The sequence below is a fragment of the Parambassis ranga genome, chromosome 4 (assembly GCF_900634625.1).
Source record: "Parambassis ranga chromosome 4, fParRan2.1, whole genome shotgun sequence".
NCBI classification, from domain to species: domain Eukaryota; kingdom Metazoa; phylum Chordata; class Actinopteri; family Ambassidae; genus Parambassis; species Parambassis ranga.
Genome location: NC_041025.1, coordinates 14,457,167 through 14,480,633, shown reverse-complemented (window position 1 = coordinate 14,480,633; position 23,467 = coordinate 14,457,167). Strand labels below are relative to the sequence as shown.

Genomic DNA, 23,467 nt, shown 5'->3' with positions numbered 1-23,467 from the left:
ACTCTCAACTGAGTATTTCTTTTCCTAAGATCACCAGCAGGTCAAGGATTCCAGGGTCATGTGAAGTTCAATTTATTTTTTCTAGACTAATAGTGTAAGCTCAGGTTTTTTAGCCGGCTGCTGACAACAAGCTGATAAACTTGGCATTAAATCAAACAGTGGGTTTTGCAGATTGGAGTGAGTGTCCACTTGGCCGCAGGACCTAGATCCTTTAATCAACCCTCTGGCTCAGTGATTGTTGAGATTAAATGGCCTCTGACTTCTCAGCGTGTGGCTCGGCCTGACGTCTGCTGATTTCAATAACATAATTCGTAGTGTGCATGTAGCGTCATTTTTATGCACTCAAGCTCTGTACAACCTCAGTGCAGCAGAGTTTTTCACACATCATGTGTAGCAAATACAGGTTAAAGAGGGGAGAGATAGGGAGGGAGTGATAGTGTCTATCCATGAGTGGATTAGCTTCCCACCCCACACCACTGCCACCACCCTCCACCCCACACCACCGCCATCACCCTCCACCCCACACCACCGCCACCACCCTCCACCCCCCCTCAAGTCTGAGCTGTCCTCTAGTAATCACCAATCAGGTTTTCATTCTGAGACTCGTATACTCAAATCTCCAAACAGCCAGATTTGGCCGTGCTGCAGACCTGGCAGCACACAAAGTAGTAATACCAGTCAATGGGGAGAAAGGTGTGGCGATGGTGCAGTGGTTGGTTGGATGTTTAGGGGTGTGTGTGTGTATGTGACTGCTGCAGGGGGCATTAAGCTCTAACACTCACACCTGGTGTGTCAGTAGTAGAAGTCCGACGAACAGATGGAGAGACAGAAGTAAGGTTGGGTCGCCGCCACCAATCTGGACAGGACAGATGAAGGGAGATTTTTGTCTTTCTTTCTTTCTGTCTTTATTTTATTTTTTTTCTCTGTTCTAATTCACTGAGGAATGCTTCACATGCTGAACAAGCCAAAAGGTAACCAGAACTGCTTGATTTGGTTAATTTCTGTAGTATTTCTGACCCCAGATTAGATGTGATTATAAAATATAGTCAGTAAATTTACAGCTTGCAATGTTTTATTTAACTTGAATAACTTTGTTAACAATCTGTTCTACTGCCTTGTACACCTACAGAAGAATCAGTCATTGCAGACATGGCTGTTCAGATTCTTGCAGCTCTGCACATGAGTTATGGTGGGATTTTAAAAAAAATGTATAAAATGGTGCAGGAACACCCGTGGTAGACTGGTGTTAATTGCCTCTGCCCCTCTGTGTGTGGCAGTTGACGTGTGCATTGGTGGCTGCTGGGTCCAGCAAAATGTTGCTGATGAGGTGAATCAGGCATCTTTAGAGTTGAGCCATGCACAATTGTCTTTTGTCTGGAGACCACAGACTGAGGGCGGGGAGAGCGGCATGCTTCCTCAAGGTCACTCCTGCTTCAGCACACTTACTTTGCATATGTATGTGCTCAGGTGCTGCTATGTTCACAGTGAAAATAAAAAAGGTCAGATTGGCAGCTTTGTTTCTTGAGGTATTTTTTAAAAAAAAGGATATCTGTTTACATTGTAAAATAAATCATAAGTTTAACATTCTCCAAGATGATGAGAGAATTCATATCTGTGTAAAATAGTGTGTCATTCTTTCATGATTGCTCTGAATGATGCACCTGTAATAGGGTTTCATTGTGCACACATGCTCCTTTGTTATAGGGCAACAACCAAGGGTTCTTTAAACAAAAATGACTTCAGATGGATTTTTCAGTCCATTGTCCTCCCGCAGTTTGACCTCCCGTTGCATATTGACCTGATTCAGACGTGACCTGGCAGTGTCAGAGACCCCACCAACATTCCTTACTGGGTCTAATTCAGGTTGGCTGGTGGATTGCATGCTGGTGACTGTGAACAGAAAAAAAATAGCTGACCTCTATTTTATAAATGAGGTTAATGCTTTAATCACTGCTCTCTCAGAGCACAGGTACTGTTCACACTATTATGTTATTAGATTACTTTCTTCTGCGTATTAATCATCATGCTGATGGATATAATATCTTTGTTAAGAAATCCAGAATCATCAACTGTTAGCTTACCTTGACAAAGAGAATGCTAAATATGTATGTTGGTAATTCGTTTAAGCTATAAAAATGGTACTCTGTGAATTGGAGCAGGCTTTGTGAATTATTTATATGTGGAATGGAAAATGCAAGTATACATTGATCTCCTCGTTTTACCAGTAGGGCATCAACAGAGACACCTCCTGGAGAAATGAACACACTACATGTGTTCTTGTGGATAGTTCGGCCATGTCTCTCTTTGAGCCGAGTTATTGAATCTAACCCAATGTCCTTGTGTGTTTTTCTTCACCAGAATAATTACCTGGTATTCATGGCAGAGCTGTTTTGGTGGTTTGAAGTCGTGAAGCCGTCTTTTGTGAAACCAAGAGTGCTGGATAACGAAGCCATAGGCAAGTCTACAACCAAACCAAACTTTTGTAGGAGGAAAATATATTAATGTATTGTGTTGTTAGCCATTGTAAAAACCACAGTGTTTGTCCCCTCAGAGTCCTCATCCTTGTTGAAGAATATACCCACCATCCCCATCTCCAAGGCAACTAAGAGGAGTTTCATGGAAAGACCACCAAGTCCTGAAAGACCAAGGTATGGCTGTCCAATTTCAATTAAAGTTAAAATTATTACTAATTACTTTATTATATAAAAATTATGCATTGTGATTTATGTCATTTCTTTTTCTATAGTTTACCACTCCGGCCCCAACCTCGAAACTCAGGTGATTATCACTTTATCATTTACCAAAATATTAGGTAGAAAAAAAATAAAAATTGAATTAGTTATGGATACAGGATCTTGTGTTTTGATTTTTACTTTGCTCTTTGTGGAATTTAGGAGAGATCAAGAGATCAACATCAATGTCCTTTGTTGATGGCAACCTTGGAACCTGGCCCAAAGAGAAAAGGTTAGTTGATTTTTTTTTGTCCAGTTAATGTGCTGCTTACCGTATTTGAAATAGTCAGATACGTCTTTAATTGCAACTTCTTGTTGTTTTCTCCTGAAGGTCTGGGCCTTACGGTGTGTCTTTCGACATCCCCTTTGACAAAGAGGAGTCTACTCCTGCCCCTCTTTCCTCCACACGTGGCATGGTCAGGTCTGTCAGCACAGATGATGGTTCTGGTTTCAAGGTCCACCACATGCCCCGCGGAATGAAGCGCAATCTGTCCTTCCAGCCAGTGAATGGTCAGAGTATCGGCATTGAGGAGGAAGGCTGCCCAGACAGCCTTGCTGGCATGGAACCTAACAGGCGAACATACCCCAACGGACTTGGAAGTGTCATGGCAACAACCCCCTCCATGGAGGAGGCTCTTCAGATAATCCACAGCCCAAATAGGCCGCCAGTGGAAGGCACCAAGAACGGTTTCTTCCTGCACAGTCAGGGCCAGGGTGCTGGTGTCAGTGGATTGGAACCAGTGTCAGAATTGGACTCTAAAGGCCCTCTGAGCACTACAGACACAACAGAGGTTGACACCGGCATCCATATCCGAACAGAGGACATGCTGGATGAAGACTCATCTCTGAAAGACTGCTCTGTGAACATGGAATTGGACATGGACACACCAAGCCCCTGCCCAAGCAGCCAGAGCAAATCTCCCTCAGGTGTGAAGATGACCAGCTTTGCCGAACAGAAATTGAAGAAGCTCAATCCATCAGCTCCAGACTCTGGCAGGGGTAGCAGTACCTCCCTGAAGACCACTCCGGAGGGCTCTGAGTTTGGCCTACCATTATCTGTCTCCTGGGCCCCGACCCCTGAGCACAGCCCCATCCACCATCAAACCACACCAACACTTCCTGCTCAGGCACCACCCACACCTGTCCAGCTTCCACCCAACGACCCTGCTCAAGTGATGGCCACAGAGATGGTGCAGCTGAGGATGAGGCTTGAGGAGAAACGGAAAGCTATTGAAGCGCAGAAGAAGAAAGTGGAAGCTGCTTTTACTCGGCATCGGCAAAAGATGGGGCACTCAGCTTTTCTCAATGTGGTTAAAAGAAAAGGCGACGGGGCTGCTAGCGGAGAGGAAGGAGAAAAGACAGAGGGAGAAGGAAAGTCAGCAAGTCCCACCTTTAAATTTGGAAGGAGTAAGGCTGACACTCCTGATGGTGCAGAGCAAAGCAGCACAGCATCCTGTTCGCAGAAGTCACCTGGTGCAGGTGAAGAAGGTGGACAAAGCCATCCTCAGCTAACTGAAGTGGATCTCACAGAGTACACGCGTTCAATTGAGAAACTCAACCATTCTTTAGCCTTCCTCCAAACTGAGATGCAGCGATTGGCTCAGCAGCAGGAAGTGATAATGGCCATGAGAGAGCAACAGCATCAGCAGGCATGGGTCATCCCTGCTTCACATACAAACCCCTCGCCACAAAAACACAGTCGAGCTGTCACTCGATCCTCAGGACCCTCTTCTCCTGCCGACTCCCCTCGTTCCACCCACCGTTCCCCAACCAGCATTAAACGCAAATCTGCCTCCTTTCACTCACGTAATCCTCGCACTGCTCGACCCAACGAGCTCAAGCTGACTCCCTACAACCGCGTCCTAACTGCCCCGCAGTCTGTCGACAGCATCCCAAGGCTACGGAGGTTTTCCCCTTGCCAGCCCCTGGCAAGTTCCTTTGTCTACATGGGGGAGAAACCAGCAATTACCAGCCTAGATACAGTAGCCACAGATGGAGATAAAAACAAAGAGAGAGAATCACTCCTTTCCCCAGAGAGGGAGCTAGTGAGCGAATGTGTAGCCAACTCACCCTCTACCTCCCCCAGGCTGCACAACAAAAGAAAGCAAACCGAATTAGATACGAACGTCCAAACCCAGGAAATAGGAGCTCACAGCCAATCCAAGACCACTGACATAGAAACAGATGACCAGACATCAGCTGTAGAACTGAAGCCTGCCATAGAGTCAACATTCCCTGAAGTTCTGGCCCACCCTGTGGTAGAAACATTTACTGTGACTCCCACAAAAATCCCTTCTCAGCCAGAACCTTTTTTCCAAGGCAAAGGCAGCTTGATTGAGGTTCCTCTGTCAGTTGAGAAGCCACTGGATGATCTGACAGTTGATGATGCTTTGGAGATGCAGCAAGAAAATGTGGAGGGCCAGGATGATGAACAGAAGATTTGCAGAGGTTTCTTTTTTAAGGTAGGGCTGGTAATTTAAAGATTGAAGTCTTACATTACACGACAAGTGTTTTCTTTTCTTTTTTGAAGTTGCACCAATTTACAAGAGGCCAGATACAAAGCACATACATCAAGCTACATTGCATAAAAAGTCTGGGTCGCCTTCAAATGCATCAGTGCAGTGCTGTGGAAAAAAAAGCAAATATACGTTGTATCACCAAATTTTATTTGAAAACAAACATCCTTGTTCCTAACTTGAGATAAGTAATGGGTCTAGAAACACATGCCGGCTGAGGACAGTAATCTGACTGTAGTCTGTAATAAAGCTGTTATCTGCTGTCTGGGCTTCGATGTAGGTCAGAAAAGTGGGGCTGCTGTGAATAATTCAGGCACAGCTGTGGAAATGCAGGGTTGGAGAGGAGTTGACTAGATTATGAGAGTGGATACTGAGTGATGAGAAATGAATGTTCACATGGATAAACCCTAGATAAAACCAATTTGTATTTCAGTTAGAAACAAATATATTTAAATTACTTTTGTAGCTGTGTATCAGTTTAGTAAAATCATGATGTTTTTATAATCAAAAGAGAAGAGTTTATTGCATAACAGTCTAGAAAAATTACAGAATTTAAAATGTATTATTACAAATGAGAGTTGACTTTTCACAACATCCAGTTTTGGTTTATCTCATTTATGATTTTAGAATAGATAAAAGGGGTTTTAGAAGTATATATTTATCCTCTACCAGCTTTGCATCACAATATTTAGTTTGCTTAATGAAAATAAAAAAAAAGAAAATAGTTTAAATTAATCGATCAAGTTTTATTAGGCATAGAACGCCTATAATCTCAGATACTGTAATGTGCTTTTTCCTCAGGAGGAAGGAAAGGCAGAAGAGAACATGGCACAGAAGAGGGCCGTTCTGCTGGAGAAAAGGATGAGAAGGGAGAAGGAGAGCCAGCAGAGGAAGATGCAGCTGGAAGCTGAGCTTGAGCACAAGAAGGAGGAAGCTCGGTATGTAGTTGTGTGTTTTTTACTATTGTCAACGCAAAAGCGGGTCTAGTTATCTGATAACTTGTCATATCCCTGTCCAAAAATCTCTCCTTCCATCCCTCTGTCTCTTCAGTCTTAAAGCAGAAGAGGAACGCATCAGGAAGGAGGAGGACAAGGCCAGGAAGGAGTTCATCAAGCAGGAGTACCTCAGGAGGAAGCAGCTGAAGCTGATGGAGGACATGGACACTGTCATTAAACCTCGACCGGCCAGTGGGGCCAAGCAGAGGCGAAGCCGACCCAAGTCTATCCATCGTAACAGCATCGATTCTCCCAAAACACCTGTCAGAGCTGCCACAGGTAACCATGGAGATGACCCTCACTCAGAGAGGTCAAGCTCATCCCATCTGTCAGATCATCGTCCCCGCATCACGCTCTGTCTTGTGCCACCTGAGAACGGGATATACAGCCAGCTTCGTCACATGGCTACTTAAATTCTGTACATTGTTCTTGCTTTGAAATCGAAAACCAGGGTTAATTTCTGGTTAAAATTGAACTTGTTATACTGAAGGAGCAATGCAGCACTTGTGTGTGTGTTTTATGTGTAAATGTCATTAAGCCTCATATAACGTGATGATCCGAGGCTGCGTTGCTCTGCGAGAGGGATGGCACAAAGCAGCAGACAGGCAGTCTTGTGATGTTTCCATTCGTGGTGTTGGTGTAATCATGACATGCTGTGCCACATATCGTTGTCTTACATCCAGGTTCACGCCAACGTGTCTTTTCAGTCTCCAGCTTGTCCCTCGCCTCGCTCAACCTGGGAGACAGCGACAGTGTGCACTCAGAGAAGAGAACGCCAAGGTGAGATTTGCAAGTCTAGAAGTGCTGGTACGATATTATGATGAATACTTTTGTATATTTTTGGACACACAGCTCTGTTTCATTCAGTGAGATGTAATGTTCAAAAATCTGAAAATGTATATGTGGGGAAAAGTCGTGTATTCTTGACACCCTGCTTATGCTGTAAATAATTTATCATCAGTTCACTTGCTTTGAGAATTACAGTCTCTAAGCCCCCATAAATGAGCATTAAATCCCTGCATAATACATGGAGTAAATTCACATTAGGACAGAAAATGGGTGCTGCTGTGCTCGCTAATGTAAATGAAAATGTTATGCATTAACAGGCAAAGAAACACCTGCTGTGTCATGTATTTGAGTGCACATCTCGTCTTACTAACAGTTCTCACATCTATTTCTTTCTTGTTTTTTTTTTTACTACTTTCTTTCCGACTGTTTTACATATGTCAGAAGTTCTAGTTTAGCCTCTGGCAGTCTCTTCTTCTTTCTGAGCTCTCCTAAACAGAGAAGGAGAAGGTTAGTTTCTGCTCTGCAGTCAAATCCTAAGGCGCTTCTTCACGCTATCCTGAGCCCAATCCTGCACTGAAACCCTTACCTCACAATGGGTTTTATGAGGGATTGACTGAGCACTTGAAGCCAAAGCAACATATTTTTCTCCCTTTTAAAGATCCTCATAACTAACTTCAAAGCGCTGGTCTAATGCTATGCTTACACACACACTCTCTCTCTCTCACTGTGCCTTCCTCACCAATTTACACTCCTGTTCTGGTCTCTTCACACCTGATAAAACATCAAAGTGAAGATGTGTGCACAAAAAAATCCAACTTATCAAGTCATTGACCCTATTGTGTATTAAAATTATTTACTGTGATCTGATCCTATTGTGAGAATGAATGCTAAAATGACTTGTTAATGTGGGCACAAAAAGCACCATAAGCACACTTAGAGCTATGTTGGCTTTAGTTGCTCTTACTGTACTATCTTGATTGTATAAATAAAATAGATGGATTTTTAAATGCCTTATAATTCCACCTGTGCTTTCAGAAAATTCAGAATTAATGCATTTCCTGTCTTTCAGTAAAAAAAGAGCAAGTAAACGCCAAGTGCTGTGCTACGATTGATCAGCCTGTTTTAATGAAGTTAAATGCACTAAACTGCACTAACCACCTCTGCTTGCAAGCTTTGCTGCTTTACTACTTACTTTACATGAAACCCCTACCTTACCTTTTGAGGCCCTGCCCTTCCTGCAGTGTACTTCTGCTGTATGTTCAAAAAACAAAAGCACACATGCTGAATTTGTGTCTGTGTGTGTGTGTGTGTGTGTGTGTGTCTAGGCCAGACTCTGCAGATGGCTTCCTGTCCCCAAGCCGCTCGAGCAGCAGGAATGGAGAAAAAGACTGGGAAAATGGATCTACCACTTCCTCAGTTACATCCAACACAGAGTATACTGGTAGGGTTGCTTTTTTTTAATCAGTATTGGTCATGATCATGTGATAAAATCTGAGACCAATGTATAACACACATATTCTGTGTCAGCAGAAATCTTCATACATGATTCATGAAAAGAAAACAAGTGTAAAAATAGGGAGAGAAGTCTTTTCATTGAAATAACTAGAGCGGTTGCTATGGCAACAGTCTCATCACATTTTTTTCTTCCCCCAATTGTTTTTTTATTTTTAATCAGGACCAAAGCTGTACAAGGAACCCAGTGCCAAATCTAACAAGCACATCATCCAGAATGCTCTGGCCCACTGCTGCCTCGCAGGCAAGGTTAACGAGGGGCAAAAGAACAAGATCCTGGAGGTAACAGCATGGAGCATTCACTCTGTTTCAAACACGACTGCATGCCACGTAAATTCATATTTAAACCGACACAGGACTTTTAACTTGTCAAGAGATCACAGTTACAACAGCAGCAGCAACAAAAAGACAGTCCAAAAAGAGAGAGGAACAGGCAAACAAGTGACAATGGGACAACACAGTCTAAATACACTCAGGAAGAGTCATTGGTAACAGGTGAAACCAATCAGGGGCGGAGCAGCAAGAGCCTGACAGGAAGTAAAGCAATACTTTCAGAATATAAGCTGATGTTACCTTGTCATATATACTCTGAATTTATCTTTATACAACATATAAGTAAACATGCAAGAAGTTTTCTATTGACATGGGAAAGGGGAATCACAAATAGGACTTGTTCATATTAAAAGCCTTGTTCTCTGAGGTATATACTACAATATAAGATTACATTTTGTTCTGACAAAAAAAGATGTCACTGCATAATCCAGTGAATCTGTTCTACAATACAATGTGTAAGAATACACAAAATAAGTCAGCTGGTCTTATAACCCTTTGTTTTACCTTAAGTAAACTGTATGTGACCTTCATATATAATTAACATTTCTCTCTTGAACCTTTTAAGGAAATGGAGAAATCAGAGGCCAACAACTTTTTGGTTCTGTTCCGAGATGCCGGCTGCCAGTTTCGCTCTCTTTACACTTACTGCCCTGAGACAGAGGAGATTAACAAGCTGGCGGGTATCGGCCCCAAGAGCATCACGCGCAAGATGATCGACGGCCTCTACAAGTACAACTCGGACAAGAAGCAGTTCAGTCAGATACCAGCTAAAACCATGTCAGCCAGTGTGGACGCAGTGACGATCCACAACCACCTCTGGCAAACCAAGAAGCCAGCCACTCCTAAAAAAGTAGTGCCTGCCCAGTGCTAATGGAACTTGATACTCGGAGTATTACCACCCTCACCCATCCCCTCCCCCCACCCAAGCCCCCAAATGGAACATACCCACCTGAATTTGCACTTCACTGTACATATCCATAAAGATTCAAACACCTGCAATGCCAGTTAGATGAATTCATATTTGTTTGTTTATTTATCCCCTCTCGTTGCATTCCTGTCCTTGTTTATCCTACACACTCTGGACTGGATGTGAGAAGATTATGAACAACTGGAATGTATGACACTGTTGAGGAACGATGTAAATGTAATCAGTCATGTGTTTTTTAGAGATTGTCACGTTTGAGTCAGTTTATGACGGCACGTGTGAGTGTTACATGTTTTCTATGTGCCAAACGTCAAAAAAGAGACAGTATGAATGCAAAGGTACATTTTACTCGGTACAAAGAAGCACTGAATGTTTTCGATTCATGTACAGATTGAATTTTTGTTTGTTTGAATAATCCTGTTGATGTGTGGCCTTATGGAAGTTTTGTTTTAGCGTGTGAGTGGAATGAGGTGATGGTAAAGCTCAGTAATTGGAAGAACACTTTTTTTTTCTTCATCTCTGTGGGTAAAAAAAACTGTTTGTATATTATGGTATGTTAAAAACTCCTAAGGGCCAAAAAAACATATCGCATACAGCTAGCATTAGCCACACAGTACATGTGTGTTCAGCTCAACAAAGTCAAGCGGTTTCAGCTTTTTTTCCAATGTGAGGAAGTCATTTTTAAAGAATACAGGACGTTACTCTGGATCACTGGTTCTCAACCTTGTGGGTTTATAAGACACCTGCTCGATGATCTGTGGCATAATCTACAATGTGTTGCAATACACACATTCTTTCATGTTTGTAGGAGAGTAAAAAAAGCAGTACAGTTGTTTTTAAAGGACCAGTTTGTAGGATTTTGGGAGATCTGTCTGTATATTTACCTGTAAACTGTCAAATGTGTTAGCACTAGCTTAGCATAAGCCCATCATGTTGTGCCACCATGTTTCTACAGTAGCCCAGAATGGACAAACTAAACACTTTTACACTTGAAAAAAAGGATTGATACTTGGTTGGTATGTCCAATCTTACCACTAAGCGTCACTAAATTCTGGTCACTGGTCCTTTAATCAAAACTGCCTGACAGTAAAATAAATAAATGGGCTAAATGTGCTGATTTCTTCGTATCGCTTTAACCAAAAAAAGGTTGACAACCAGTGTTACAGATCACTTTGCTGCTGGTTCACAGCAGGTTTGTGAACAAATAAAACAGTATTATTTCTTCTTCTTTTTTTTAAATCATGAAATGCACCGTATAAGATCTTTCTCTGCAGTATTTAAATTTGAGATTACACATTCTAATCATGACTGCACTCATGAAACAATGAGGCACTTTTGGTCCACCAGGCAACAAAATACAGGAAGAATAGTGCTTGTTTTCATGTGTCAATCATCATTGAAGTACTTCCAAATATATTAAAAAGGACACAATATAAAATGAGTCATTTATGCATCTGTTTGTATTCTGTATGTATTTTTTTTAATCAAGTGTCCTATGACCTAAACAAAACATTAAGCGTGTGTATTAGCTGCACATTTGTGTGTCGCCTAGAAACTCAACCTAAATAGGTCAATATTTTTCCTAGATTTATTATTTGTTTGTTATGAATACTAGAGTGAAAATCACACAATAATGCAAGGCAGACAAGGACAGATAGATCCTTGTTGCTGCATACGGGTAAGAGGCTCTCCTTCGGGTCTAATCGGTGTCTGTGGTGTTACTATTTTTGCCATCAAAATGTCAAATCAACACCATCCGCAGGTACGATTTCCAAGTCAGTCTGCTATATAACATGGTGCTTTTTGGGGGGATATTTATGACCAAAAGAGAGCATGTACATGTTTTGTTTTAATTATTGTAATTATGTATGACAGAGATAAGAAGTGTTTCTGTGAAGTTTGTTGAAAGGTTTTGTCCACAGGAGGTTCCGTCCACCTGCGTTTGGCTGTTTAAGGCCAATAGGTGAAGGACTATTTAAACTGTAATGATATTATTGTACAGTGTGTTCATGTGAGCCAGCTATTCACTATGATAAGTTTGTTTTGTCAGATGCTGTGCTGTCATTGGACATATTGCCGAACATGTAGACTCAATTTGTTCTTTTGTTTTATTTTATTTTTTTGCATTTAATAAATTCACGCATGGCCTCAGCATTCTGGTGGTATTGACTGCACATATTTAACCATGCAACATCTTTGGATTATTCATCATACACAGTGATCATGATGCAATTATTTTAATAATACAATAGAGATTGTCTCACATTTGCCTCTAAGAGATTTAGAGGAGTTCAGGGTTAACGCATTGACTGCAAGGTGCTCAGGTCCTGTGACGGCAAAACAAGCCCAGATCATCACCCCTCCACCGCTGTGCTTGGCAGTGGGTATGAGGTGTTTGAGTTTCACCAGAAGTGATGGTGAGAATTAAAGCCAATCAACTCCACTTCGGTCTCATCTGTCCATAGAACAATGTCCCAGCAGGAGTGTTGTGGTTTGTTCAGATGCTGCGAGGTCTGCTCCTGGACAGATTGACATCCACCTTGAATGCTTTCCAGTCTTTCTTAACACACACACACACACACACATATATATATATATATATATATATATATATATATATCCTAATTATTTGGAAATGGTTTGTAGAACCATTCTCCTTTTCCAATTGACACTCCAGAGCAGCAAACTGCCAAAATCTCTGCACGGCTGCTGGTGATCAGTTCATCAAGGACTGATGATTGGCAGCACCTGCTGCAGCTCAGCTTCCCTCAATGGCAGTGTAGGAATCTGCTGCTTAGTGTTACTCACATGTTTTTTGGGCTTAATTTCACAAAATAAATAATGCCAAAGTTGTAAAAAAATATACGCTTTTGTTCGTTCATGGTCCATTTTTTATCTAATACTAAGACCCACAGATGTTTTTTACAACCTCATCCAGCACTGGTGTCAGCACTCAGGGGATAAACATAAAACTATCTGGAAAGGGGTTTGGCTGATGGTGAGATGAGAAATAAGAATATTGTGAAATATAATAAATAAATATATATATATATATATATATATATATATATATAAAGATATAATAGACAACAGATCAACTGTACAAGGTGTCCTCATAGGTTTGGTCACGTGGTGTGGATTTGTTTCTTCTAAGATAAAATGACACTAATTAGTTTTCTTTATTTATGTTAAGTTTAATATTATTAGTATTGTGGTATTTAGACACTGCGAGCAAAATTGTCACTACACTGATAAAGTTTCCACGTCCGTGTCGTCACTGCGACCACGCGGGGCGTCACCTTCACACTTGATTGGTGGTTTGCGGCTGCGTCCGCATGGCAACCGCGAGCTATGTACAAAAAAAAAGAAGAACTAAGAGCTTTGTGGTGAAAGGGATTTAAAACATCCACGCACTCTCTCCTCCGTGGACGCTGCGTACATCTGGAGCGGAGCGGCTGTTTAATGCGGCGCGTCGTTGGCGCACACTGACAGACAGGTGAGGAGTTGGCACGGATTCATGGTGGCGTGTTTTCAGCCTGCGGTGTCTGAGACAAAAAGAATGAACGGCACGGTGCTGTTTTATCAGCGCTCCTTGGTAGGTTGTGTTAAGTTAAATCGCTTAAGGTGTGTCTGGGCGCAGATAAAGTGCTGATGCTGGCACGTCTCGGGCCGCAGACCTGCTGTCACATCCCGGAGTGTTGTTTTGTGTGTGCAGTGGTGGTGATGGTGAAACAGGGCGGTGTCAGCGCCTGCTCCTCCGCCCGGAGCCACCACCGCTCCCTCGGCCTCTGTTGTTCGCTTTGCACCGACACAGGTCGGGTGCACCATAACGAAGACCGCCTTCATGTGTAGCTGCATGCTGCTGCTGCTGCTGCTGCTGTTAACCATTTAGAGGCCAACCTGCACAGCTACATCCTTTGGATGCTGTATCACACAACATTTGTGCGCATGTGGTGTCATAGATGGGACACATAGGTTGTAAAGTGTGTTTTTGTATTAAGATTAAGATTGTTAAATCAGATGAGCAAAAGACACCAGATGTCTCCATGGTAATAATGTTCCTCAGTGTGTAAAACAATGGACAGCACTGTGCTGTCATTTGTCAACATTTAACAATACTTGGAGAGGTGAACATGATGAACCCTGTAGGTTTCATGCACATGAATACCAAGATCCAGCAGAACATGACCTGGAATATTCTTCCAATCTGTCCATCCATGCATAATGTGAAACATTCATAATTTATTGAAGTTGTCCTATTGCTCCATGGTCCAGCTAGAATGCTCACACAAAGGCTTGAGCCTGTGACCGTCTCAGCTATTGTCCTTCCTTAAGTCACTGGTATGTCATAAAACATGCAAGTCTGTAGTAATCCAGCCATCACAACTTTGCTTTTGTTACAACCCCCTTTAGATCCTTAAACGCGAACACTTTCCTGCTTCGAGAACATCGCGTCTGACTATTCACTTACTTTATATAGGCTATCGCGGGTTAACATGTCAGTGTACTTACTCGTCATTGGTTCAAATGTTATGGACAATCCTTTTCCCCCCTGACAGACTACGTGAGAAGTTTAGGAGCCTGCCAATAACAGCATGATTAACTATAACTGCTACACAGCACTTCTGACAGTCATACCTGTCAGATCTATGGAGTGTACTGAGCAGGGTCCATGCCAGGAGACCTTCAAATCTGGAAAAGCTTGAGACATTCGCCTAAAGAAGAATGGGCTCGGATCCCTCAGGAGATGTGCCTCAAATAAGTTGAAACTCACACCAAGCGACTCCAGGCTGTTATCAAACAGAAAGGATACACAATTGACTTTTATAAGAGAGGTCCGTCATGACTCATGAGCATGTTTTGAAAAATGTGTTAAAGTATCTTTGCTTTATTAAAACAGAACAGGATAAATATTTACTAAAGAATGACATTTTCTTAGGGGGCTAAGAATTTTGTCTCCAACTGTATAAGCTGCCGACACAGACCTGAAACCATGACAGCCGAGGAGACGATAAATATCAAGGAGGCGGAGGTGATCAAGCTGATGCTGGACTTCCTCAACTCCAGGAAGCTGCACATCAGCATGCTGGCCTTAGAGAAGGAGAGCGGCATCATCAACGGGCTGTACTCCGATGACATGCTCTTCCTAAGGTATGAGAACACACTGACCGTGACATAGGAGGTGTGTGTTTACATCACTGGACTGACTGGAACTCCGTGATAGTGTGAAGGTTTTTAATGGAATTCTTACATTTTCAACAGGCAGCTCATTCTGGATGGCCAGTGGGAGGAGGTGATGCAGTTCATTCAGCCTTTAGAAGGGATGGACAAGTTTGACAAAAAAAGGTGAGAGAACTCATGGTACATATTGCAGCACTTGTTCAAAGAGTAGCAGATTTGTTGTATAGCATCACAAAGAAGCCTAAAACTAATAATATAATAATAATACTGTTAATAATGCCTTGGTCTCCAGGCCTTGGTCTCCAGGCTGGATTTGCCACTACAGCAGAGTGGAAGGCTGGTAGGAACCAAAAATAGGTCAAGTCTCAGTACTGTAGTGGTATGATTATGTCATATTACTGACATCCTTGGCTTCCTTTCTGTTACCAACCACTCTGCACAAATCCAACTTCTGACTACCGTATTGTTCCTAATAGATGACAATATATAATTTTTAAAATTGGAAATACATCAGAACAAACAGGGTCGTCTCATTTTCAGGATCTAGATTTTTACATGCCATATATCCAGAACAATACAGTAATTGTTAACTTCAGTGAGGGTTAATCAACAGTTTCCTAATGCTTTGTGTTGCCAGGTTTCGTTACATCATTCTGAAGCAGAAGTTTCTGGAAGCTCTGTGTGTAAATAACGCCATGTCGGCTGCTGAAGACCCTCAGAATGTATGTACATACACACGAATGTGTTTAGCTTTGGCAGAGATGCTCATAGAAGTCTGTGATTTAAATCTACACTGTGGGACTTCTGTTCTGTTACACAAATCATCATCATAAAATTCACATTGTTGGGCTGCAGATTTATCAGCTGACCTCCTAACAATCAGAGTAGCAGGCTCACCAGCCCTCTGTTCATCTACAGCTGGAGCTCACCATGCAGGAGGCAGTCAAGTGCCTCCACACTCTGGAGGAGTTCTGCCCATCCAAAGACGACTACAGCAAGCTGTGCCTCCTCCTCACGCTGCCTCGCCTCACCCACCACGCAGAGTTCAAAGACTGGAACCCAAGCACAGCACGCGTCCACTGCTTCGAGGAAGCCTGCGCTATGGTAGCCGAGTTCATCCCAGCGGACAGGAAGCTGAGTGAGGCAGGCTTCAGAGCGAGCGGGAACCGACTCTTCCAGCTGCTCATCAAAGGGATCCTTTATGAGTGCTGTGTCGAGTTCTGTCAGGTAATAAATGGGTTACCATTACACAGACCTGCTGATATACTTTACAATTTATTGGAAGGCTTCTTTAATCCCATTGTTTCCTGTTGGTTAGAGCAAATGTTTGGTTTCTTAAAGAACCAGCTTTAAAGCATAGGAAGTCTGATTGATAAGATAAGATAAGATAAGATAAAACTTTATTAATCCCGAAGGAAATTCTTGTGCCAGAGGTATCAAGTTACATTACATGCCGTTAAGTACAGAGTATAAGCGTATAAGTGTCACTATAATCCAAAATAAGAGTACAGTACGCAGTATGAGCACAATATATGATACATGGATACAATATGGAGATGTAAGGTGCTAAGTAAGCATAAATATAGACAAGTGGAGGGAATGACAGTGATGCCTGACATGATTATCTAGCGCTTCTCCCTACAGAAAGGGGAGGAGTTATACAGTCTGATGGCCACTGGCAGGAAGGACCTCCTGTGGCGTTCTGTGCTGCTCCTCGGTAGTCTCAGTCTGCCGCTGAATGTGCTCCTGTAGGACAGCAGTGTGTCGTGCAGGGGGTGAGACGTGTTGTTACGAATACTGAGGAGTTTCCTCAGTATCCTCCTCTCTGTCACCTCCACCACAGACTCCAGCTCCACTCCCAATACCGAGCCAGCCTTCCTAATGAGCTTGTTGAGTCTGTTGGTGTCGGCCGTCTTCATCCTGCTGCCCCAGCACACTACAGCGTAGAAGATGTTAATGGAAGGTGGGGTAAGGGGGGCAGGGTGATGTTATTGATTGGGAGGTGAGACTGGTTAGTATGGTTAGGGGGAGGGGGAGGAGGAGGAGGTACATTGTTGTTATAGACAGGTGTTAATGGTGCATCACAGGGAGGGGGAGGGGAAGGGTGGTCAGGGAGTGGACTATCAAACCTGTTGAAAAACAGGTTCAGCTGGTTGGCCTCCTGCAGATCTCCATCCATCAGCTGGTCAGAGATCCTATTGTGGCCGGTGATGGTTCGCATGCCACTCCATACCTCCCTCAAGTTGTTCCGGGCAAGTTGGCTCTCCAGCTTCCTCCTGTAGCTCTCCTTGCCCTCTCCAATCTTCTCCTTCACCTCTGCCTGGGCCCTCCTCATCTCCTCTCTGTCTCCACTCAAGAAGGCTGTCTTCTTTCTGTTGAGTGATGCCTTGATGTCCTTTGTCACCCATGGTTTATTGTTTGGAAAGCAGCGTATTGACCTGGTGGGGATTAGAGAATCTGTACAAAAATTAACATATTCTGTGATACAGTCTGTGAGTGTGTCTACATCCTCACCATGGGTGTCACAGAACACATCCCAGTCAGTCACCTCAAAACATCCCTGCAGGGTCTCCAGGGCTTCCGGTGTCCACCTCCGTACAGTTTTGGTGGTCACCGGCTGCCGCTGTACTGCTGGTATATACTGGGGTTTGAGATGGACTTGAGATTTGAGATTTGAGGTTTGCAGTCTGTTTTTCCAGAGTAAAGCCACAGGAGAAGCGATCACAGAGAGCGAGGTGTTGCTCGGCGTGGATGTTCTATGTGGGAACGGCTGCGATGAGCTGGATTTGTCGCTGCTCTCCTGGCTGCAGAACCTCTCATCAGGTGCCTTCTCGTGCGCCTTCGAGCAAAAGACCCTCAACATCCACGTGGAACGGCTGGTGAAGCCCAGCAAGGCCGGCCATGCTGACCTCCTCACTCCTTTAATCAACCGCCTGTCGCCCTGCCCGACCTCGCCTTTTCGCCAGAGGCCTCATTCGGCCGACACATACATGTCTAGGTCTCTCAATCCAGCTCTGGACGGCCTGTCCCACGGTCTTGCAGCACAGGACAAGAGAGGTATGGAGGCCAACATGAAGTCCGCTCTCAGTCGGAGCCTTGTGGAGAATAACGTGCATCAGCAGGATGATTCACCTGAGAGGTGAGGATCTGAAATAGAGTAAGTAGAAAGTAGTGGATGAAATGTAGAGACAGATATAGGATGTATTTTATTTTGTCAATTTCAAAGTAGATGGCTGTAGACATTATAACAATATAAAACACGTGCTGCAGGCCTTTTGTCCAGCTGTCTCTGTAGCATTTGTAACCTTAAACCCAGTGGTAGATCCTGTTGTTTGACTATGTATAGCTCCATTAATCCCATTAGCTCCACCTTAACAGCGGCATACCTCTCCGTCTGTCAACAGTACTGCACAAAGCACATTATAGTGGAGCTTAAGTCTTAATGATTTCATATAAGCTAAAACCTTCACCTCGTGACTCATAAACAGAAGAAGCCTGATACTAATAATAATACTATTAATAAAAGTCACATTAGGTTAGGTAGATGAAGGATCCATCCTCAGCAGGACAAGTATTTCCAAGTCACGTCTTTTGGTGTCATCTTTCCAGCACAGTGCTGACGACCTTCCTTTGATAGGATCTGATGACATAACATAGATGTTATAAAAACTGGTCCTTTCTTAATTTATGAAAAATATCCAGTCACCTGCTGACTTCAACATTACCTCCACCTGCTAAAAAATGACAGGCTGGATAATGAAATGTGTGTTATAATTCTGCACATAAGCCTCATTCCAATCACTACAATGTGAGATACTGTCATTTATATCATATCTTCATGCACTTAATTAACATTTGGTATCTTAATAAGGTGCTAGTAACTTAAGATTTATTAAAATAAATATTTCATTTTAGCCACTTTAAATTTAAACAGCTCCTCAAGGTGAGAGTTACAACATTATTGCAAATTATTGCAGATTATATCTGGCTCCACCTGCTGGAATCAAGTAGTATGTGTAAAGGGAGATCACTTAGCTCTCTTGTTAACAGCAGATATGCAACACATTAAAGTAAAGCAATATGCAAAAAAAGGGTTCTTTGATTTACTTGTTTTTTTGGGGTTTTTTTGCTGTTTATTTTACTTCCTACTTTATAAGAATTCAGTTATAGTTGTTGATTTTGCCTGTATACACCATGTTTTTTTCTACTGCAGAAAGCACCCACAAGGTCTGGATGGACCCAACACCACACGTACCCCTCTGACTCCAGGCAAAGATGGTGGGCCCCCCTGCAGCACAGAATCACATGAGGTAATCTGACCTGCAGAGCTGAGGTTGTGTGTGTGTGTTGATCTTAAACATTTGCTAGATTAATGATATGAAGTGATAGGAAGAGAGTCTTGGTTTTTAGTTTGCCTTCCCTCTGAAGTCAATGCTCCAGATGTAAGAGATGTAGAATGAATTCCCCTTGAACTCCTGAACTGTCTGGTCTTTATATCTATACTACCCCATAAATCCTACCTAAATTCTCTACCACACCTCTGCATGAGAGGGGTGGAGATCATGGACACATCGTCTGGTTTGATGTGCCGTCACACCCAAGATGGCCCCTGCTGCTTCTCTCATCGCTCATCTTTATGCATCCTGGGACCCATCTAGAAGAGCAAAATAGCCTGAGATTAGATTGTTTAGTGTGAGTGTGTGGGGGGGTGTATTAAGCTGAATATACTGTAGACTGGATAGATATGATGAGGTCCTTGAAAACTTTTTTATGGGATTGATGATGGAGGATGAGGCCTTGGGAGCTGAAGAGTTGTCAGTAGTGGATTGTGAAAAGTTTTGTGTGGTATAATTGTGTGTGTGTCTGTGTAAAACTACTGTAATGCTATTTCAGAGATTTCTACAGTGTTTTATTTGCTTATGCCGACTCACCATCTGTGTTTGCGCGTCCAGCGTCGTGACTCCACAGAGCACATCCAGGAGTACTACAGGCAACGTCTCCGCGTGCAGCAGCATCTGGAACAGAAGCAGCAGCAGCGGCAGCTTTACCAACAGATGCTGCTGGAGGGCGGCGTGAAACCGCAGGACGGAGCCCAGCACAACCTCACAGAGACGTTCCTCAGCAGGTGTGAGGAAGTTGTGCTAACAAGATTCAGCACACATTGATGACTTAAAACTTGCCTTGGTGCTACATACAGATGCTTTCTTTGTCCAGATCCATTCAGAAGCTGGAGGAGATGAACGTGGGGATCGACCACCGTGGGGATGAAGTGATGACTCATCTTGGCCAGCAGCTGAATGGACTGAAGGGCAACAACAGCACCTGTAGCCCCAGCATGCCCAACACCCGTCACGCCCCAGATAAAGGGCCCCAGAAGGACAAGCCAGGTGGGGTTCTCAGCAGCACCCCGTTAAAGTCTGAGGGCCATGGCATGCCTTCGCTCAGCGAGTCCCCAGTTCCTACCAGTCAGAGGTAAGAGCCTGCTGAATGTCCAAAACATCACAAAGAGTTTACTGCCGTTTTAGTTTACTGTTTTTGTATTGATTGCTGTGATTACCAGTGCTGAAAGAATCAGAGCATCAGGACCCACAAGACAAGATGATTCTGGCTGCTCTACGGCACGTAACACACATGAGGTATAGCCAACAGGATCAGCAGGCCTCTGTCAGTCTAATATAGCAGTGTAGTTACAACACACTGTTAAGTGTGTTTTCTTTCTGATCTTGCACAGCCTGGAAAGTCCAAAACACAGTTTGTCAAAGTGAGCCAGCTCGAGGACACACAGGCGGTGCGTGCCGTGGCCTTCCATCCCTCTGGGGCGCTCTACGCTGTCGGCTCCAACGCAAAAACACTGAGAGTCTGTGCATACCCGGAAACACTGACCCCCAGGTAGGAGCCTTTTACAGGGGCCAACAACACCACGAACAATACCCTTTCCTGTTTGTAGTTCAGAAATCATGCCCACTTTTTTATCTGTCTGTGCTATTTGTTTGCGTCTTTAGCGCTTCTGGTGCAGTCAAGCAGCCGGCAGTCCGCTTCAGACGGAACAAACATCACAAGGGCTCTATCTACTGTGTGGCCTGGAGCCACTGTGGACAACTGCTGGCTACAGGCTCCAATGATAAATATGTCAAAGTCTTGCCTTTCAATGCAGACACCTGCAACGCCACAGGTAAAGCAGGAAACACAGCACAGTCATGTTTCTCATGTTACTTAGCTGAATTTGTACATTTCTCTTTCAGGTCCAGACCTGGAGTTCAGCATGCACGATGGCACCATCAGGGACCTGGCCTTCATGGAAGGACCCGAGAGCGGAGGATCAATCCTGATCAGTGCAGGGGCTGGTGACTGCAACATATACACCACAGACTGTCAGAGAGGACAGGGTCTCCACGCGCTGAGTGGACACACGGGTACGTCAGCTCCACACCTGCAGCAGCTATGCTAAACAACTGATCATGTTTTAATGGGACTTTGGTTTGAACAGGTCACATTCTGACTCTGTACACATGGGGAGGGTGGATGATCGCGTCGGGATCACAGGACAAGACGGTCCGCTTCTGGGACCTTCGGGTGCCCAGCTGCGTTCGGGTGGTGGGCACGACTCTGCACGGCTCAGGTGAGTCACATCAATTGAATATATTGCTGAAAAGATAATGCAGAAACCGCACTGAAAACCTTTCTCTCCCTTTTACAGGAAGTGCAGTTGCTTCAGTGGCAGTGGATCCCAGCGGCCGCCTGCTGGCCACCGGTCAGGAGGACAGTACCTGCATGTTGTATGACATCAGAGGAGGACGCATTGTCCAGACGTACCGGCCCCACAGCAGCGACATCCGCTCTGTGCGCTTCTCACCCGGAGCCCATCATCTCCTCACCGGTTCCTATGACAACAGGATCATCATCAGTGACCTTCAAGGTACCTGAACAGCTCATACTGCACACAAAAATGAACTACATTCACTTTTATTCAAGTCCCGCTGACTTCTGAGAGTCTCTGACCCTAGGTGACCTGACCAAAGCCCTCCCTCAGACTGTGGCAGGGGAGCACTGGGACAAGGTGATCCAGTGTAGGTGGCACCCTCACGACCGCATATTCCTCTCCTCGTCTGCGGATCGGACCGTAGTACTTTGGGCTCCAGGACACTAAAAAAAAAAAAAAACCCAGTGTCTACCAACAGGGGCAGCAGTGAGCACAAAAGCAGGGTGTCCAAAAAAACAAGAGAGCGTGTGTATGTGTAGTGGTCTGCATACATATCGTGAGCATCAAGCTGTTTTTATGTTGCACCGTTTAAAGTGTGCGTGTGTGAAATGATGACATTTGGCTTCACAGTTTGAGTGTAATTAAAGGTCGATAACACAAAAATACTCACGTTAATTTAAATATATCGTCTCTGTGTTCGCCTAATACCTTTCTGCTTGTGGCTCCGATAGGTAGAGAATACAGATTAAATAATGGACGTGTAACTGCAGCATATGGATGGCTGATAATTCCTACATTGAAAGGCGTGAGGTAGTCTGCTCCAAGCACACTTTTTGCATTAACAGTTTTGTCAGCCAAAAAAAAATGATTCAAAAGAGTTGGAACATGACATTCATTCAAGCACTGCTACCTGCAGGAAAAATGTTTAGTTATGCATATCATAATGTGCCTTTTTGTAGCATATTTTAGAATTGATTGACAGATGTATTTATTTATTTTTTTCATATGCCTTCAATTCTTACAGTTTAACTGCAATGCAGAAAATAGCCACATATGTGCACATTTATTAGTTTGTCTCTGTTATTAAATAGAGAACGTGATGTTTGAATAGGCATGCAAGATATAATCAGCAAGACAGCCGATATTGGCAGATATTGATACTGACTAAAACTCACCGTCAGTGAATGCATCAAACATGGTGGTTAGTGGGGAAAGTATGAGTGTAATGCAGAGGATATTTAGTGTCAGAAACAGCTAGCATAGTTGCTCTGCAATGCCATTCCTTCACCACTACAGGTTTATTTACTCAATTTAATAAATACATTTCACTATAGAAAAGGCCTGATTTTTTTTTTATATTGCTACCAAAATAAGACAAAAGGAGTTGGAGCAATATCGACATGTTGCTGAAAGTTCATTATCGTGCATCCCGAATATGGAATTTGTAAATATGTCTAACAGAAAACTACTTTTAGTTCCAGGCAAAGTGACGATGACTGTGATTCACAGCTCTTCATATCACAGTATAATTTCATGATGATGCATGTAGCTGTTGCCTTCAGGGACAGAGAGAACTTTTATTATGAGTTTTAATATGAGATGATGCACTTTAGAGACAGAAATGATGCAGGACTGCTGACTGTGACTTTAAAATCTGAGGTCTGTCAACTTGTGTCTTCACTTTCACAGAGCACCTGCGTGTGTGTGTGTGTGTGAGAGGGAGGGAGGGAGAGGGAGAATGTCATGGCTCATCAATATTATGCATCATACTTTACCTTATCTGT

The 23,467-nt window shown here is 43.5% G+C and overlaps 2 protein-coding genes across 2 annotated transcripts in view; both read left to right on the top strand.

Moving 5' to 3' along the window:
* The window catches only part of camsap2a (calmodulin regulated spectrin-associated protein family, member 2a), a 36,050-nt gene extending 24,113 nt beyond the window's left edge, over window positions 1-11,937 (top strand). The window contains exons 8-18 of the mRNA XM_028404034.1: window positions 2,359-2,455; window positions 2,552-2,648; window positions 2,747-2,778; window positions 2,895-2,964; window positions 3,064-5,194; window positions 6,050-6,186; window positions 6,299-6,522; window positions 6,927-7,023; window positions 8,358-8,473; window positions 8,708-8,826; window positions 9,443-11,937. Of these exons, the coding sequence (XP_028259835.1) occupies window positions 2,359-2,455; window positions 2,552-2,648; window positions 2,747-2,778; window positions 2,895-2,964; window positions 3,064-5,194; window positions 6,050-6,186; window positions 6,299-6,522; window positions 6,927-7,023; window positions 8,358-8,473; window positions 8,708-8,826; window positions 9,443-9,748 (3,426 nt within the window). The 3' untranslated portion in view covers window positions 9,749-11,937. The remainder of the gene's footprint in view (window positions 1-2,358; window positions 2,456-2,551; window positions 2,649-2,746; window positions 2,779-2,894; window positions 2,965-3,063; window positions 5,195-6,049; window positions 6,187-6,298; window positions 6,523-6,926; window positions 7,024-8,357; window positions 8,474-8,707; window positions 8,827-9,442) is intronic.
* A 1,251-nt stretch (window positions 11,938-13,188) lies between these two features.
* Window positions 13,189-22,157, top strand: LOC114434691 (WD repeat-containing protein 47-like). The gene is made up of 16 exons (XM_028404031.1): window positions 13,189-13,298; window positions 14,774-14,953; window positions 15,065-15,148; window positions 15,621-15,705; window positions 15,902-16,210; window positions 17,683-18,122; window positions 19,197-19,293; window positions 19,936-20,108; window positions 20,198-20,455; window positions 20,544-20,619; window positions 20,715-20,872; window positions 20,986-21,155; window positions 21,226-21,396; window positions 21,471-21,602; window positions 21,681-21,899; window positions 21,988-22,157. Exons 2-16 carry the CDS (start codon window positions 14,796-14,798, stop codon window positions 22,128-22,130), a joined length of 2,673 nt encoding a protein of 890 aa, XP_028259832.1. The 5' UTR covers window positions 13,189-13,298; window positions 14,774-14,795; the 3' UTR covers window positions 22,131-22,157.
* The last annotated feature ends 1,310 nt before the right edge of the window (window positions 22,158-23,467 follow it).